Genomic DNA, 16,070 nt, shown 5'->3' with positions numbered 1-16,070 from the left:
TCAAACTCGAGGCAGGTGTGCTGCCGGGTGTGAGAGAGAGAGAGCGCGCGCAAGAGAGAGAGAGAGAGGGAGAGAGAGAGGAGGGGGGATTAGGACTGCGCGAGGTGTCTCAGAAAAGGGAATAAAGCCGACGCGAGCGCCGCAGTTTACTCACATCTCATGAGCAGGCTCTCTCCACAGTTAAAAAGTAAATAAATAAAAAATAGCCGGTGCCGCTTCCACGTGTTTCCCGGATACAATTCAGGTTTCTCGTTTGTTTGTTTTTTTACGTGATAAAATGAGTCTTTTAAAGCTGCGCAGGATAAATCGATTTCTCTCGTGACAGGGATATTTTTGACGCGTTTTGGGATTTTCCCCAAAGTCGAAGGTAAGGACTGCTCATCATTCCCGAGCTTACTCTGGTTAAAGTGTTGTAAAAGTGACCGTTATCGATTTGTGTTACATGAACAGTGGGGACAGAGAACAAGCTTGTAAAAATGATTCAAAAATGTATAACTCACAGTCCTCTAGATTTCTTTGGAATATATTGTTATTATTAATGTTGTTGTTGTTATTATTGTTATTATTTTGTTGTTGTTGTTATTGTTGTTGTTTTTAATTTTGTTCTACTGTTCTACCGAAGTTAAACGTGAAACCCACTTGTGAAAACTTTAATGGAAGCATTTGTGTTTTCGGCGAAAAAAGAGGAAAAAACAGCATAAGCGAGAAAAAAATAGAAATATGTAAAGAAAAATTTTAATATTGTAAAATTTAAAGACGGACTAAATTCTTGAGTTAAAGTTCTGATATACGGAGTCCTGCGTTTCGTCTTTATGCTGTACCTATGAGTAGTTAAATCAAATAGAAGAAGAAAAAGAAACGCAGTTGTTTTACATTGTTGGACCCAGTGTCCATTTTCTCTAATACGCAATGTAATTATTTAATTTCTTAGAATGTATAAATGTATTGTAATTTCTTAGCAACGATCTCTTTAATTTAAAATTTCGTGAAATGTTCGTAAAATATTATACTGGTTTTTAAAATATATCACAACTGTGTGTGAATGCAGAACCAATATAAAATAGATGCGCTGTGAGTGAATTATGGAAATTTCTGACATGCAAATTTGCTGTTTCTAAAAAAAGTAAAAACAATACATTTATAATACATTTAAAAAATAATAACTTTTATTCTCAAGAAGCTCATATAAATCTCTTATTTTACACTATTCGTTATATTCAGTAATTATCATTATCATACTTAAAATATATGCAAAAATATAAGGTATATTAAAATGAACACAATAAACAAACACAATAAAAAGTATATGAAGTAACGCACGAATGGGACATCTGAAGTGCCACAGTTCTATTAAAGGCAATAAGATTGGCATCATAGTTAAAGCAACACCTTACGAATGGTACAGAAATAATAATAATAATAACTATATGCAACCTTACTAAAATACTGTATGTGCTATTGGTGGTATTTACATTATTTTATTTTAAATTATTTTTAAATGATTCTTTTTTTAAAGTACACTTCACAGAAGTGCTTATGAAAGAGTGTTTTTTCATCCTCCTCTTTTTTTAGTTTATTGCCTATGAAAGCTCCCGCAGGCTAACACACATTAGAGTTATGAATCATTTTTCCCATTTGATAATTCAAAAATTCACAGGAGCCACATGAAGATATACCTCCTAAGCATTAAAAAAAATATGTTTGCTGTCATCAAAACAAGTAACAGCAATAATATTCCATCTGCACAATTCAGCTTCGTTTTCTGTGCCCCTTATGAAATTGCAAGAATAGTTAAAATTAAAATACATTAAAATATTGAAATAAGCATTTAGTTATGATGTCAAAATATTTCTAAATTAATTGTTCACTTTCTTTAAAAAAAAAACAGACTTTAAAAGGGTAATCAGATACATTTAATTCAAAATATTACATTTCACTGGATTTTTTATTTATTCTCTTTGCTCTCCCTTATCCACTTCTCTGTTATTTATTATTTTGAGGAATATTTATTTGGTTGAAGTGTATATTAGGTAATCAGAAACTCATTTCATATTGCTGATAATACAGGTAGAAAAGAAGTGCTCACAAACTGTTTTAAAAGGTTATTTATGAATTAACAAATGTTGAACTTTCTTTCTTTCTTTCTTTCTTTCTTTCTTTCTTTCTTTCTTTCTTTCTTTCTTTCCAGGTTTTTTTTACTTTTCATCTGAGCATGGACAAGACTCATCTTTCAAGCCCTACTGATATCATAATGACAAGCTCAACAGGCCCCTACCAACAGGAACCCCTGACTCCACCCAGGCCCACCCATCTCCACTCTTCATCCTCTTCCTTATCGTCACCCTCTCCTTCTTCTTCCTCCTCACCACTCAAACCCAACCAGGTTGGCCAGGTCTTCCTTTATGGCGTTCCCATTGTATCACTGGTCATAGATAACACAGAGAGACTTTGCTTGGCGCAGATTTCCAACACACTCCTCAAGAATTACAGTTATAATGAGATTCACAATCGTCGGGTGGCACTGGGCATCACCTGCGTTCAGTGCACGCCGGTTCAGCTGGAGATACTCCGAAGGGCCGGCGCCATGCCCATCTCGTCACGACGCTGTGGCATGATCACCAAGCGTGAAGCTGAGCGTCTGTGCAAGTCCTTTCTCGGAGAGAACACGCCACCGAAACTGCCTGACAACTTTGCCTTCGATGTAACGCATGAGTGCGCCTGGGGTTGCCGTGGTAACTTCATTCCTGCACGCTACAATAGTTCAAGGGCCAAATGCATCAAGTGTTCCTTCTGCAACATGTACTTCTCCCCAAATAAGTTTATTTTCCATTCCCACCGCTCAACACCAGAAGCCAAGTACACCCAGCCTGATGCTGCCAACTTTAATTCCTGGCGACGACACCTCAAACTCACCGACAAACATCCACCAGAGGAGTTAATTTATGCGTGGGAAGATGTCAAAGCTATGTTCAATGGAGGCAGCCGAAAGAGAGCCTTGCCCTCATCTGCCCAGTGTTCTGCTATGGGTCCCATGAAGAGTCTGTCGGGTTCAGTGGTGCCTCATGTGATGGGACCTGAGCTGGGTGCTCAGAAAAGAACCCGCTTTGAAGATGAGGACGATCTGGATGGAGGGAGTCTGTCTCCTCGTAAGACACCACGTAGTTACCCTGTCATTCCTGTCCCAAGCAAAGGTTTTGGCATGCTGCAGAAGTTCCCTCCTACATCACTCTTCCCCTCCCCTTATCCCTTTCCAGCATTTGGCCTCTGCCAGCAGAAAAAAGAGGACAGTGATGTGCCAGCTGGACAGAAAGGGGCAGGGTTGTCTGGTCTTTTATGGCCCGGTCGAAAAGACTCTTTTTATCCTCCTTTCTGCATGTTTTGGCCACCAAGAGCAGCAGGAGGAATCCCTGTCCCCACTTACATCCATCCTCAGCCCAGCACCCTCTCCTCCCTGACAGACAACCCCTCACTCAGGCAGGCCTTTCTGGATCTCTCAGACCCCAGTGAATCTGGAGCTGTGAGTGGAAATGGAAATGGGATCAGTGCAACTATGACTCCCAGTGGCGGGTCCACCACACCCAAATCTGGGCTGTTTGACACAGAGTGTACAACAGTTACCACCGACCCTCGCCCTGTCACCTCAGAGGGCTGGCTCAAACTACTGGAGAACCCAACTCTCCAATCAAGGAAGCCAAGCTATGGCTCTGCGTTCCGACCTGTCATCAAAGATGCAGAAAGCATTGCCAAGCTCCACAGCAATGGCGGAGGAGTCACTGGAGCAACGGATGAGGACTTTGTAGTCACCAGATCAGACCAACACCCGCGGCTATCACCAACGAGCAGTTGCAGCTATGGAAGTGAAAGCGGAGGCGATGGGGAACCGGAGGGAGCAGAAAGCGAGGAGGAGGGGGAAGTGGATGTGGAGTCATCAAAGCAAGATGATGAAGAGGAGGGAAGCTTTACAAACAGACCACCACAGACTCAAACCAACCTGTACCTCTCTGCGCTGAGTGACAATGCTGGAGAGGATAGGGGGAAAGATAGAGGGAGTGGCGCAATGTATCCCGGTACTTCCCCTCGATCATCCTCAGATCCGATCCAGCAGGAGTCTCCCAGCCTGCCCACCTCCCCTCCTGCCAGCTTACCTCTCTCAAGCTCCACCCCACCTCACCGGGAGGACACAGCTTACAAAAACGTAAATATCCCCACAGGCCACTTTAGCTAATTATTATTTAAATGGTGCCACAGTCAGGCAGTGGTGTGATCTGCATAAGCAGATTGATAGGCTGGTTTCTCCCCGTAGACATGAAGACAGTCACCTCACTCTGATACTAGCTAATAGGCCCAGGTGTGGCTTGTTTAATGGCCACATTGTGTTTGTTCTCCCTCTGTCACCCCAGCTTGTTAGGGCAACTCTAATCTTTAACCTGTCGACTCCCATGTTAACCAGGAAGTAGAGGTTCAATTATGACGATGGTTTTCTTTGGGGGGGTTAAACTATCAATCTAGCAACATACTGCAGATTTATCCCAGTATTCCTTTTGAGGAATTAAAGCATAGTCTCCAGTATATTGCAGATTAAATTATTATTAGTATTAGTATTATCAGTAATCAGAATCAGCCTGCCCTGCCTCAGTGCATGTTCCAATTTTTTAAATTTATTGTCTTATGCAACATGTAAATTAAATATTTATCAACTATATTTGATTTCCAGGTTCACAAAAACAGAGACGAAGGACTTCCTGCATATGCAACCAAAGACAATTCCAGCATTTCCGGTAAGCGCAAACATTTTAATCTTTTGGAACAGTTTTTCATTTTAAAGTCTCCATAACACAGAACGCAGCATTGCCGAAATCTAATTAAATGCATTAGTTTTGAAACTGAAAAATAGTTGTTGACACAAAAGTTAAAAAGCACATTAAACATCATCCTTTTTTTTCTCCATCAAATTTGCAACAGCAAATAATCTCTCATATATAATCTCCAGAAATCACTATATTGGTTGCATGGTTTGTTGGACGCTACATCTTCCACCCTGCAGTTGTTTTACGATGTCTCAGTTTCATCAAATGTTTTTTACACTGTTTCATCAAATAGCATTACACAATCTATTTCAGCAAACTGTTACTATTTGCTTCATCAGATGTCCGAGTCTGTTGTATTATAGCATCTTTGTTTCATTTATTGTCTGAGTGAGTGGTTTTATAGTGTCCCTGTGTTCCTGTGAGGCTCATATTCCTGTGACGTTTCATTTGCTCCTCTCATCTCCCACTCTGACCCCTTTCCCGAAGAAAATGTCTTCCCCGTGTTTTCTCGCAGTGCGTTGACAAACACACATGCGTACGCTCGACCATAGCTCTCAAATGCATACACACAAAGGAGACACACACATCATGCGTACACTTAGTTATCTCCATGTGTCCGGATAACCAGCTCAGCCAATGGCCCTTACTGAATCTCTCTTCCTGTCTGTCTTCCTGTCTTTCGCTCTCATTTTTTCTCAGATGAAACAAAAGAACAGAATAGTTTCTTTGTACCAGAGACTGAGACGTCGGCCCCGGACTACTGGAGGGAGAACTCAGGTATAAAAACTCACGTTTTTGTATTTATTCTTTTTTTATAAGTGGTTGCAAAACAGCTGCATTCAGATAGAACACAGAAAATAAACTAAAGGCAAAAGTTGAAACTGGCAAGTCAGACACCGAAAGTATAATTACTGGGATGGAATGGGTACCGTCTGCTTATATTTGGTTTTTGATGACACTGATTATTATTTATATTAGGAAATAAACCTACTTGTGATTAAAATGCTGATTAAAAACTGACACTTTATGACTTTATTTGCAAAATGACACTGATTTCTTACACAAATGACATTCAGAACAGTTCAGCCAGTGAGGGAAAGCCTTTGACTCTTAAGCTTTATCCATCTCCATCTCCATGTCCTCTCAGATGGCAAGTTAAGGGATTCATATAAATACACACAGAGATGAAACAGCAGTGCAAAGCTGCCTCTTTTGCCGCTCTGCCACGGCTCCTCTCTTTAGTGGCGTTGTCGCTAGGGCTGTTACTCTTAGGGGGGCCGTTATAGTTCAACAAGAAAACATCAGCTCAGAGATAAGCAGCCGCGCTGGCAATCTCCATCCCAGACCCATATCGCCCCCGACATAATTGCCTTTTTTCCCCTTTCTCAGCGCAAAAAAACCTTTCCCGTTTGAAAAAGATCACAGCTTATTACCTTTTTATATCTGTCAGGAAGACATTAAAAGTGCTTTATGACATCTGTGCCAACATTTATATCTACCCCCCCATTCCCTCAACCCCCACACGCACACACATCGTAATGATCCCTGTGCATAATGTATAATGTATTTCGAAAAATTACACGAAACAAATTAAATGAGACCACCTTTCCCCTGATTGCCAAACGTCTCCCTGGGCGGTGGGAAGCTCTACGTGATTAGAAGGCCTGATTCCTCCGAGTCCCTCCACCCCCCTCCACTGTCTTTAAACTCTCCCTCTGTTTCTAGGGAGAAAAAATAATCTAATTTTCCATTTATGTAATGCAAACCGCCTTGGCTTTGACTATTCACGGTTAATTGACTGTCAAACGAGGTTGTTATCCTCGGGCACTGTCTGCAAATTTGCTTGTCAAATGAGACAGAGAGAGGAGAGGAAAGGAGAGAGGAGAGGAGAGGAGGAGAGAGAGGAGAGCTCTCTCTGTTCTAAATGAGAGAGAGAGAGAGAGAGAGAGAGAAGCATAGGGAGGCTTAAGGAGCCAGGACATGAAATGACTGGAGGAGAATACACATATCGAGGGTGCTCACTTGCTTCATTAAGGCATTCAATGCCTCATTGTCACAATTCAGACATTAGCTCAAACACACACATGCATGCTTACCATGACAGACACTGGAAATCTGAAGGAAAAACACAGCATGTAATGGAGATATTTGTTCTGAGGCAGACTTTCAAAGCAACAAGTAGATTTATCCTCCAGGAGTTTAAAAAAAAGACAAAACATATATTTTATAAAACATTCACACTTTTAACTGTGAGGATGTTTTTTTTTAAACCATATTTATGGCTTTGAAATCCTGCTTTAGTTTGCACGAACCACTTGTATTGGTCAAAAAACCTTAACGTTTGTAGTAAAATCAAAAACTTTCCACATCTCCGCCCTTCTTCAGCTTTAACAGCCACCAGATGATTAACTCCAATCTCTCTGACTAGATTGGACGAAGCATGATATTACAATAAGAGGCCAGAGCAGTAAAGCTCGTCATAGTCTCCTGTCATTATGAGTAGTTTCCATGAACTTGTACTGACACCTAGAGGCCAGAACATGAATTGCAATGCTTCACTTACAGCTGATGGGAGAAAATTCACAACTTAAGACGTGATGCACACAAGGGAGGAGGAAACTAAATTAGTCCATGACAAAATAAAAACCAAGTAGTTCTGTCCAAATAATGGAGACTGCAAGCTGTTTTTGCAATACTTCACTTTACACTTACACTTCACTTTGGCTTTCTGCACACAAAGTCAGCTGACTTATTCTTTTAGTTTCTGAAGGGTTATCACTCTCTTTTTGATCAGTCTTTTGATCAGCAAATTTTATTGTATTTTTCTATTTTTTCTTTGTTATTCATACTGATTTATTAGGTGTTTATGGACATTGTTTCTCCTAATTTTTCCTCACACTTTTGCCATCCAGTCTGTTGCTTTTCTTTTCGGGTCTCACCGTGCACATTCTGTTCTCACCCTTATCCTGATCTAACAAACAGACCTAACCTCCTTTGGGCGATCAAATGATGCCTGATGCTTTCACTTAACTTTACTTACATTTGTAGCTTTTCCGGTTGCTTTTGAATAACTGATTTCAAGATCATTTATAGTTTATGAGCATGGCCTTAAATTCATTATTTTTTTATTTGTTTGTTTTGTACTCGTTTCCTGTTCATGGATCAAATCCCAGTTTAATTAACAATTCATTTCAAAGTTTGAAATTAAGTCTTTTCATGTTTTCAGGCGATCAAAGCCAGGGTGCTGCTTCTCCTGTGCAGCTGAAAAAGGATGTTGAGAGCATGGAGAAAGGTAAGGACTGTTTGAGTTCATCTCAGCTGCACTGACCATAGAAAATTGGTAATCTATACTGGATGGACATTAGTGGACATTTGTGAGATTGTGAGAGAATATTTTAATGCAACCACTCTCATATCTTCCTTCTGCTTTCTTCTGTCCTTCTGTAGAGGAGCTCCAGAAGGTTCTGCTGGAACAGATCGACTTCAGGAGGAGACTGGAGCAAGAGTTTCACGCTTTGAAGGGCACCTCACCATTTCCTGTCTTCCGTAAGTCAGTTTTTTCCCCCTTACCCTGATTTCCTTTTAGTTTCCATACTCTGAAGGGCAACGTCTCCTTTTCTGTCTTTCTTGCAGTCTCTTATATCTTTACCTTTATCCCCATTTTTACCTTTCAGTTTTTTATTTTCCCCATTTTTTTTGCTCAACCCTTTTCTGTCTTTATCACTCCACTTAATAATTTTCCAAAATGACAACACACACTCCAGCTAATTAAGGTTTGTTTTTATTGTACCCTAATTTCAGACAATTTTCAAGATCAGATGAAACGAGAGCTCGCCTACAGAGAGGAGATGGTCCAACAATTACAGATGGTAAGACTACTAATGGTAGTACTTAACACTGATGGAAATGTGCTTTTAAATGACAAATTAAACACCCTTTTTTAGATACACAAATAAAAGAAAATCTTTGTGATTGCCTTAAAAATGTCTGCAAGGATTTCGAGAAAAAATATAATTAAGACTAATTATGCAGTACTTACTAAACTACAGTGACATGACATGAACAGAAACAAAAAAAAAATCAAAAACCAATGAGGAAATGTGCCAGTCAATTCTCTGACTACTGCTAGAGATTATATGCATACTTGGGAAATCCTAGGCATGGGTTAAAACAAACACAAAAATTAAATGATGAATAAATGAAGCCATCACTAGGACTCGACCGGACACGTACGTTTGCTTATTTGTCCATCAAAAGACAGAGCCAATCATCTAGTTTGTCTTTCACGGGTGAGAAGTTCCTTTGCAGCCATCTGAGTGTTTCCGTCGACATCAATCACTGGAGCAGCTGGCAGACAGGCTGACAGACGCTGTTTGTCTTTGCTTTCTGACACATGCCACCACTGTACACGCTTGTGTGCACACAGTGGCAAGGCGTGCGCCAAAACGCACACAAGAACACGCTGCATTCATGTAATCACAAAGGCAGGCGATTATGAATATGGGTTCAAGCTAATTTATAAGCCTGTATGTGCACACCAAATGCACATACTCACGTAAACAATTGACAAATGTGTCTAGAACCAGCAGATGGATCTGTCTGAGAGTAATGACACATTAATTTCACACAGACATGCAAATGAACTCCAAAAAATGTTTAATTTGTGTTGTCGTGTGATAGAATTTTACTTTCACCAGCTTGGCTAGAGTTTTGGATTTCCATATTTCTACCAATGATAAAATCATAATAGTAAAGTTTACTTTAGAGAACCTTTTTCATTGTTAATTGTATTTCTTGAAGATGAATCTAACATTTTATGTCTTGTTTTTGCCTTTCAGATTCCCTACGCAAACATCATCAGAAAAGAAAAGATCAGCTCCCATCTCAACAAGTAGCAAAGAGGTGAATATTTTTCAGTATATTTAAAATGAAGCTTGAAGAAATGTAAAAATAAGTAGTTATCACATTTAAAAAATAAAGAGAAAAAGCCATTTACCAATTTGACACAATGGATGTAGAGTTCAGCAAAGTTTCTAATGAGTAAGCTTTAAATTTATTTTATTATAGCTTTTGACAAACTAATCGCATTAAGCCTCATATTTACATCATAATAGAGATAATGGCAAGACAGTGAAATATACTTACTTTTCATTTGATTGATAGTAAACTATCTTATAGCATTAACACACTTGGCTTTACTGGCTAAATTTTATTATAATTATCTGGGGTGACTCTAAACAATCAGTTAAATCAGTGTGGAAAAACTCTTACCCTGAATGTAAAACTAATGTAATTTCCCTTTTTTTAGGATGAGCACACAGAAAACTGACAGAGACCATCACCGACAGAGAGGATGTGAAATTATATCATACATTATATTACTTTTCGTGGGACAGCAATTATTCTGCTGCTTCTTCGATATCGCCTCTGTTAGTTGCTCTCTACACACTGCCTGCTAACTCATGTGAGGCTGTGGGACATCACACTGGTAAAAGATTTCTAAAGTTTTTCCTCTTCTTCCCTGGTTCAAGTTCCCTGTCTGACTGAGCAAAACTTAATTGACTGAAACCTGTGACACTGCGAGTGTGTTGGCAGTCACATTCAAAGCATTAACCAACCGGGACCAAAGCAACCTCAGCCTTTGAGGACCGCCAGGAAGGCAGTTGTAGATGTCAGAAAACTCATTTCCAGGCATAAAAAAAAGTAAATAAAGACTGGATGTTTTTATCTGCCCGTGGACTCAACTGTACATTGGCCAAACTCTGGATGAAAAAGGACTAAGATAGGTTGCATTTGTATCACCAAGTGATGGCCCTGAAGAGAAACAAGCACGACAACATTTATTTATTATCAACATTTGATCCCAAAGGGACTTCATCATGTTCAACTCTAATCCTTTCCTGTAAACACGAGCCACCACCACCAGTTTGTCAATGGCTGGACACACACAACCTTGGTTTAGTATGTCAGATGAATTAAAATAAATAAATAAAGCACTTGGTGAATCTACAATGGTACCATTACAACATGGTACCACAAAAAAAAAACTCCAAAAGACTCTGTATATGTTCATACATTTTCCAGTTTACACACCATCTGATGTTTTTACCTTCTCCTTAATTAATGTCAGATCTGATAATGCATTTATTATTTTATTTATAAAGTCAAAGTTACCTGAAATGATATCCTGTGTCACATTAACTGCAGACTGTGTACCATATGGAACTGAGCAGCTGTAAGACACAGTGAAGGTATGGTTCGTTCTCCCGCCAGACGTTTTCCTGTTGTAACGTCTTATGATTATCACCAAATAAATATTGCTGCCATCAGCTGCAGAATCTGCCTCTGGGTTTTAGAAATGAAAACTCTGTACACGTGCTTTCTCTCCAGAAAGAGCATCCAGAGCAAAGGCCTGAAGTTTGTCAGTGTTGTATATTTATATGTAAATTATTTCACCTTATTGTATAAAATGTCATACATATGAATACTGAACTTCATAGTCATTCTACCTATCTCTGTGTGTGCGTGTGTGTTTTTGCTTTTTTTTGTTTATTTATTTGAGTATCAACTCCTGAGACCCCAATTGTGAAAATACTATTTATTATAATGTGAAATGAAAAAGAAAGAGACACAGGGGTGGTGGCGATGATGGTGATGTTGGAGCAAAATCAAAAAGAGCAAAAATGACAACCCACCCATCTTGTTTATAAAATAAATGGACAAAGTTGTCATTTACTGAGAAAATGTTATCATTAGAAGCTGTTATTGCAGATGTATTTCAGAATGTTCTTGTAGTTTCTCTACTATTTATGTGTAAATTAAAAGTCTATATGAAAAACTGAATGTGGAGAATTAGTTCATGTTTGTGTGGATGGAGTCCCGCAGAGCATATTTACATGCCTGAAGTTCTTTCTGAAACTAAAAGCAGGCTGTTAAGAAGATCCCGGTTAAATGCAAACTTATGTTTTGTGGGAGGTGTGGTTCAGAAGATGAAGTGGGCTGTTGACTAGTCAGAAGTAAGTGTTTTTCTATATGTCAGACTATCCTTCAGCAAGATACCGAATGCTCAGTGCATCCATGAGAGTGTGAGTGTGGGACTGTTAAGTTAAAAGTGCTTAGCCATAGAAAAAGGTGCTTGTGTAAATGTATGTGTGTGACTGAGTGAATGAAGTTTGCAACAAGCAAGCACTTAAGGATCTGCATGCGTGCTTGTGTTGCCTCTTAAAGATGCTGTAGAGAAAAAAAATTAAAAAAGGTAAGAGTGAAGTCAAACTGATTTATAAGACCAATTCAAAACAACAGCCGAACAGCTAAAATAACATGAAACAACAGGGCAGGTAAATCACATGAAAATAGGATGAAAAACACCAATGAAGCAGTATAAGAAAAGAGTAATTGAGTGATTTGGTCACTTAATAGTAATTGCATGTGTGTGTGTTTTAAAAATATAATTTGGTGTTCAAAAAGAGAAGAAAAAAAAACAAAGTTTATATAAAAAAGAATTTAAAAGGTACCTTTTTATCTTGCTGTTATTCTTTTCAGGATTTTAGTATTGAATTGCAATACTATGCAGTAATATGGCAGCTGATTCCCACATAATCGAAAATAAAGGAATGAATGGAACTAAAAGTCCCCTTTTTTTATTTACGAGACAAAAAAAATCTAGCGACCCTTCAGCGTTTGCATTTACACCCGTGGGCGGGTACCTCTGTTGCACGACGTCGGCATGCCTGTTTACGGCAGCAGCATCTCTGGGAGTGGCGGTAGAAGAAGGAGGAGGAGAAGAAGAAGTTGCCAGCATGGCGTTTACTCTTTACTCTCTCATCCAGACCGCTATTCTGTGTACCAATGCAATCGCTGTGTTGCATGAGGAGAGATTTCTCAGCAAGAGTAAGTGTTTAAGTGTATTTTATGTCACGTACATCATATAGTGAAATAACTGGTTAAAAGCAGCTAGCTACGCGTATACACTTAGCTGGCTGCCTCTTGGTTAATGAAGAGGCTCCTGTTTGGGATTTATAGGGACGAAATTAAGGCTTAAGCATTACAGAAAAAAAATGCAATGTTTTGAATAACATTAAAGCTGCTGATCTTTTTTTTTTTAACTGGAAAATAAACACGTATACATGCATCTGCTATCTCGTTTACTGGTGTTTCTCATCTTTCTTCCCATCTTTGTAATCTGTCTCCTGTACTTTCTCTTCTCCTTTATTTCTCCGTGTGTCTGCAGTTGGTTGGGGTGTTGACCAGGGAGTTGGAGGTTTTGGAGATGATCCAGGAATCAAAGCCCAGATTCTCAATCTCATCCGCTCAGTCCGGACTGTCATGAGAGGTCGGTAAGCTGCATTGTTCATAAATCCTTAGCAGATCTTAAAAATAGGTAAATGTACTCTCAGATTAACTGTAACTGTGAAGCTACAACAGAGTAGAGGTAGTGAAGGCTTGAGGTTAAAAACCTGGGGCAGGCATTCAAAGAAGCGGACAGTGCACAAGAGAGGTGAAGAAGAGAGGGGAGACGGGGTGGAGTCGGTGGAGATGAGTGTTAAGAGGGATTTGTGGCAGGAAGAGTGAAGGGGAATGTTTAAAAGACAGTAGTGAGACCTGCTGTTATATATAGTTTAGAGATAGAGGTGACACAGTGACCAGAATAGCCAGGATTTATGAGTTTCATGTAGTGAAAGAGGACATTCAGAGGGTTGGTGTGTCAGAGGAGGACCTCACGGAGAGGGTGCATGACTTACTTTGGACAGACAAGACCAAAGTGGAGATTTGGGCTTGTTTTGCACCCACCGGACCTGATCACGGCCAAAATTGGGTCAATCAGGATGACAATGATCCCAATCCCAGCAGCAAATCTACAACAGAATGGCTGAAAAAGGAAAAGAATTCAAATGCTTCAGTGGCCCAGTCAAAGTCCAAAACTCAACTCCAATGAAATGCTGTGGCAGGACCTTAAGAGAACTGTGTGTACATGAATGACCACAAATATTAATGAACCGAAGCAACCCTGAAAAGAAGAGTGGGCCGATCCACAATGATGTTAGAGACTGATGAAAGGTGATTTTACAAGTTGCTCAATCGTGGGATGCAATTAGTTTTTCACACACTGCTTCTGCATTTTGGCTTAGCTTTCATTAAATAAATAATGACTTACTGTAATATATCATATGTAATTATTCATTTGCAGTTGCATTTGCCTATTTTTAAGATCTGCTAAGGATTTTTTGTTTAATACACAAAATCTTAAAAATGAAAGAGGGCGGACTTTAAGTTTGTCATGACTGTAAACAAACATTTTTTCTGATGTTAACAAAATCAAATAACTTTTTCCTAAATAACTCAGTATTAAATGAGCTAAATTGCTGGTTTGCTCTTCAATTTTTAATTCACTCTGCAACATTTGAGTCAAGAATTAGCAGTTGTAATATTTCTGCGGTTGCTGATGGAATCAGTTTGATTGCTTTGTGTTTTGTACTCTTTTGTTTTTACAGTGCCTTTGATAATAGTGAATTCTGCCTGCATCGTCCTGTTGCTGCTGTTTGGTTGATCTTCGCCTGCCAAACTTAGGTGGACGAACACAAACATGCCAATGAAAAGCCACTCGCACAAAAACCTGAACTCTTTGCCATTTAGAGACTTCTGCCACTGTCAGTTATTGGGAGGGTGGAAATGTTTCTCACATGACCGGCGCTGAAATAGAAGATCAACTGCAGATTTTTAAATGCAAAGAGAAGAACTGAAAAGTAGCTGGTGCAGACTTCCTGTTGCGTTTCATCACAACTAAAAGGACAAAATTGATGTAATTTTGTTGAAGTCATGACCACATAGGATGATGGTTTCATCTTGATCCCCAATATCATATCATTTGCAAATGTTTTTTTTAAATCAGTATTTAAATATCCTGTATGTTGGTACAGACAGATTGGTTGACACTTCTTACTGTAAAATGGGCCTGCAAAGTTTTTTGTTTTTGTTTTTTTCAAACATTTATGGGGCAACTCACAGCAGGTTCAAAAAGGAACACAGTTCACAAATCTCTTAAATATGTGCTGAGTTGATTTGTAATTGGTCCACCTCTGAGGACTGAAAAGGCTAAATGGTATAAATGTAAATTTTAAGCAATGCTGCCAAGCACAGCTCCGACCAATGTATTTTGAACTGTTTACACTTCAGTGCCACAAAAATTGAGATACTGTCTTGAAATAAATGTATCACTCAGTGTTGTGGAATTCCTTATATTATGTTGCTTTCTGTGTGTGACAGCAGACAAACGGAAACAAATGACATTTCGATAAAACTTCCAGCTGTTTTGTTGATGAATGAAATATTAGATGTGTAGCAAGTAATGAAGATAAATGTTGCCTCTCCACTGTGTCAGGATGGTGCCGATTTACATTGGTGACCAATGTGAAACTGAATTTAAAAATACGGTAGTTTATGGTTACCTGGTGGCTTTACACATTCACATACAGTATTGTGCAGAAGTCTTGAGACACTTCCTGTTTTGTTTTTTTGTTGTTGTTGTTTGTTTTTATGTTTCTAAAGTGGTCTTGAACCACAGTTCTTTGGGAATTCTGAAGGCCTTTAAGTAGCCTGGAACCTATTGGCTGCTTTTGCACTCATTTCAGTGCATTCCTTACACTTTATTTTTTTATTTTCAGAAGAATGGTTTTGTTTGTTAAGCCCATCATACGAAATGCACCTAACTCAAGCTCTAAACCAGTGTTATATCTACGTATAACAACTTAGCAAAGGACCAATTTTAAACTGTATCTTTAAGCAATTTGTTACTAGCAGCCTGTCAAAAAACACACAATTTGTTCCCATTTTTAGTTGAATATAAGAAAAATGCCAGAGATTCGAGTGTTATAAAACAAGGTGATTCCCAAAGAGCAATTAGCCAAGAACTTGGCAAAGAATATTCTGGCACAGCATGCAATGTGTCCTTAAAAGTACCGAGGAAACTGGGCAAGGTGGAGGACCTAAGACGGATAAACAGTATCTGAAAGTCGTGTCCTTAAGGAACAGGAAAAACGTCATCAGAAATTGTCTCAGTGGAAGGGTGGCTGTCAAGAAGCAGTGGTTAAGCAAGGAAAACAGTGAGAAAGGACTGAGATATGCCAAATTGCACAAGAACTGAACCAAAAAAACAGCAGCAATGGGTCTCATGGAGTGATAGTCCTCAGTATGTAAGGAGGAGGTCAGGAAAGAGATGAAATGGTGAGTGTTTACAGTCATCTGTAGAACACATGAGGGCTTCAT

General features: G+C 39.1%; 2 protein-coding genes across 3 annotated transcripts; both read left to right on the top strand.

Annotated features, from left to right (window-relative positions):
* Positions 1-281: 281 nt before the first annotated feature.
* Positions 282-11,383, top strand: skor2 (SKI family transcriptional corepressor 2). Its single transcript, XM_031745747.2, has 10 exons — positions 282-367; positions 2,189-2,309; positions 2,370-4,195; positions 4,715-4,778; positions 5,508-5,585; positions 8,035-8,100; positions 8,256-8,354; positions 8,610-8,677; positions 9,647-9,710; positions 10,117-11,383. The coding sequence occupies exons 2-9, from the start codon at positions 2,213-2,215 to the stop codon at positions 9,701-9,703; spliced, it is 2,355 nt and encodes a 784-aa protein (XP_031601607.1). The 5' UTR covers positions 282-367; positions 2,189-2,212; the 3' UTR covers positions 9,704-9,710; positions 10,117-11,383.
* A 1,168-nt stretch (positions 11,384-12,551) lies between these two features.
* On the top strand, positions 12,552-15,044 carry ier3ip1 (immediate early response 3 interacting protein 1). Of its 2 annotated transcripts, none has more exons than XM_031745781.2 (3): positions 12,552-12,698; positions 13,039-13,140; positions 14,300-15,044. In XM_031745781.2, exons 1-3 carry the CDS (start codon positions 12,608-12,610, stop codon positions 14,353-14,355), a joined length of 249 nt encoding a protein of 82 aa, XP_031601641.1. In that variant the 5' UTR covers positions 12,552-12,607; the 3' UTR covers positions 14,356-15,044. The 2 variants fall into 2 exon arrangements, with proteins under 2 accessions (XP_031601641.1, XP_039470421.1); XM_039614487.1 differs by having other exon boundaries at positions 13,039-13,144.
* The last annotated feature ends 1,026 nt before the right edge of the window (positions 15,045-16,070 follow it).

Source organism: Oreochromis aureus, linkage group 7 (assembly GCF_013358895.1).
Source record: "Oreochromis aureus strain Israel breed Guangdong linkage group 7, ZZ_aureus, whole genome shotgun sequence".
Taxonomy (NCBI): Eukaryota; Metazoa; Chordata; class Actinopteri; order Cichliformes; family Cichlidae; genus Oreochromis; species Oreochromis aureus.
This window is presented reverse-complemented; position numbering and strand designations above follow the sequence as displayed.

What these genes read in the sequence shown, in the direction of transcription:
- skor2 (XM_031745747.2), top strand. Translation starts at nt 2,213, where the DNA reads ATGGACAAGACTCATCTTTCAAGCCCTACTGATATCATAATGACAAGC. An exon ending in AGGACACAGCTTACAAAAAC is followed by an intron (nt 4,196 to 4,714) that starts GTAAATATCCCC and finishes TTTGATTTCCAG; the next exon opens with GTTCACAAAAACAGAGACGA. An exon ending in TGGTCCAACAATTACAGATG is followed by an intron (nt 8,678 to 9,646) that starts GTAAGACTACTA and finishes TTTGCCTTTCAG; the next exon opens with ATTCCCTACGCAAACATCAT.
- ier3ip1 (XM_039614487.1), top strand. Translation starts at nt 12,608, where the DNA reads ATGGCGTTTACTCTTTACTCTCTCATCCAGACCGCTATTCTGTGTACC. An exon ending in GGAGAGATTTCTCAGCAAGA is followed by an intron (nt 12,699 to 13,038) that starts GTAAGTGTTTAA and finishes GTGTGTCTGCAG; the next exon opens with TTGGTTGGGGTGTTGACCAG. An exon ending in CGGACTGTCATGAGAGGTCG is followed by an intron (nt 13,145 to 14,299) that starts GTAAGCTGCATT and finishes TTGTTTTTACAG; the next exon opens with TGCCTTTGATAATAGTGAAT.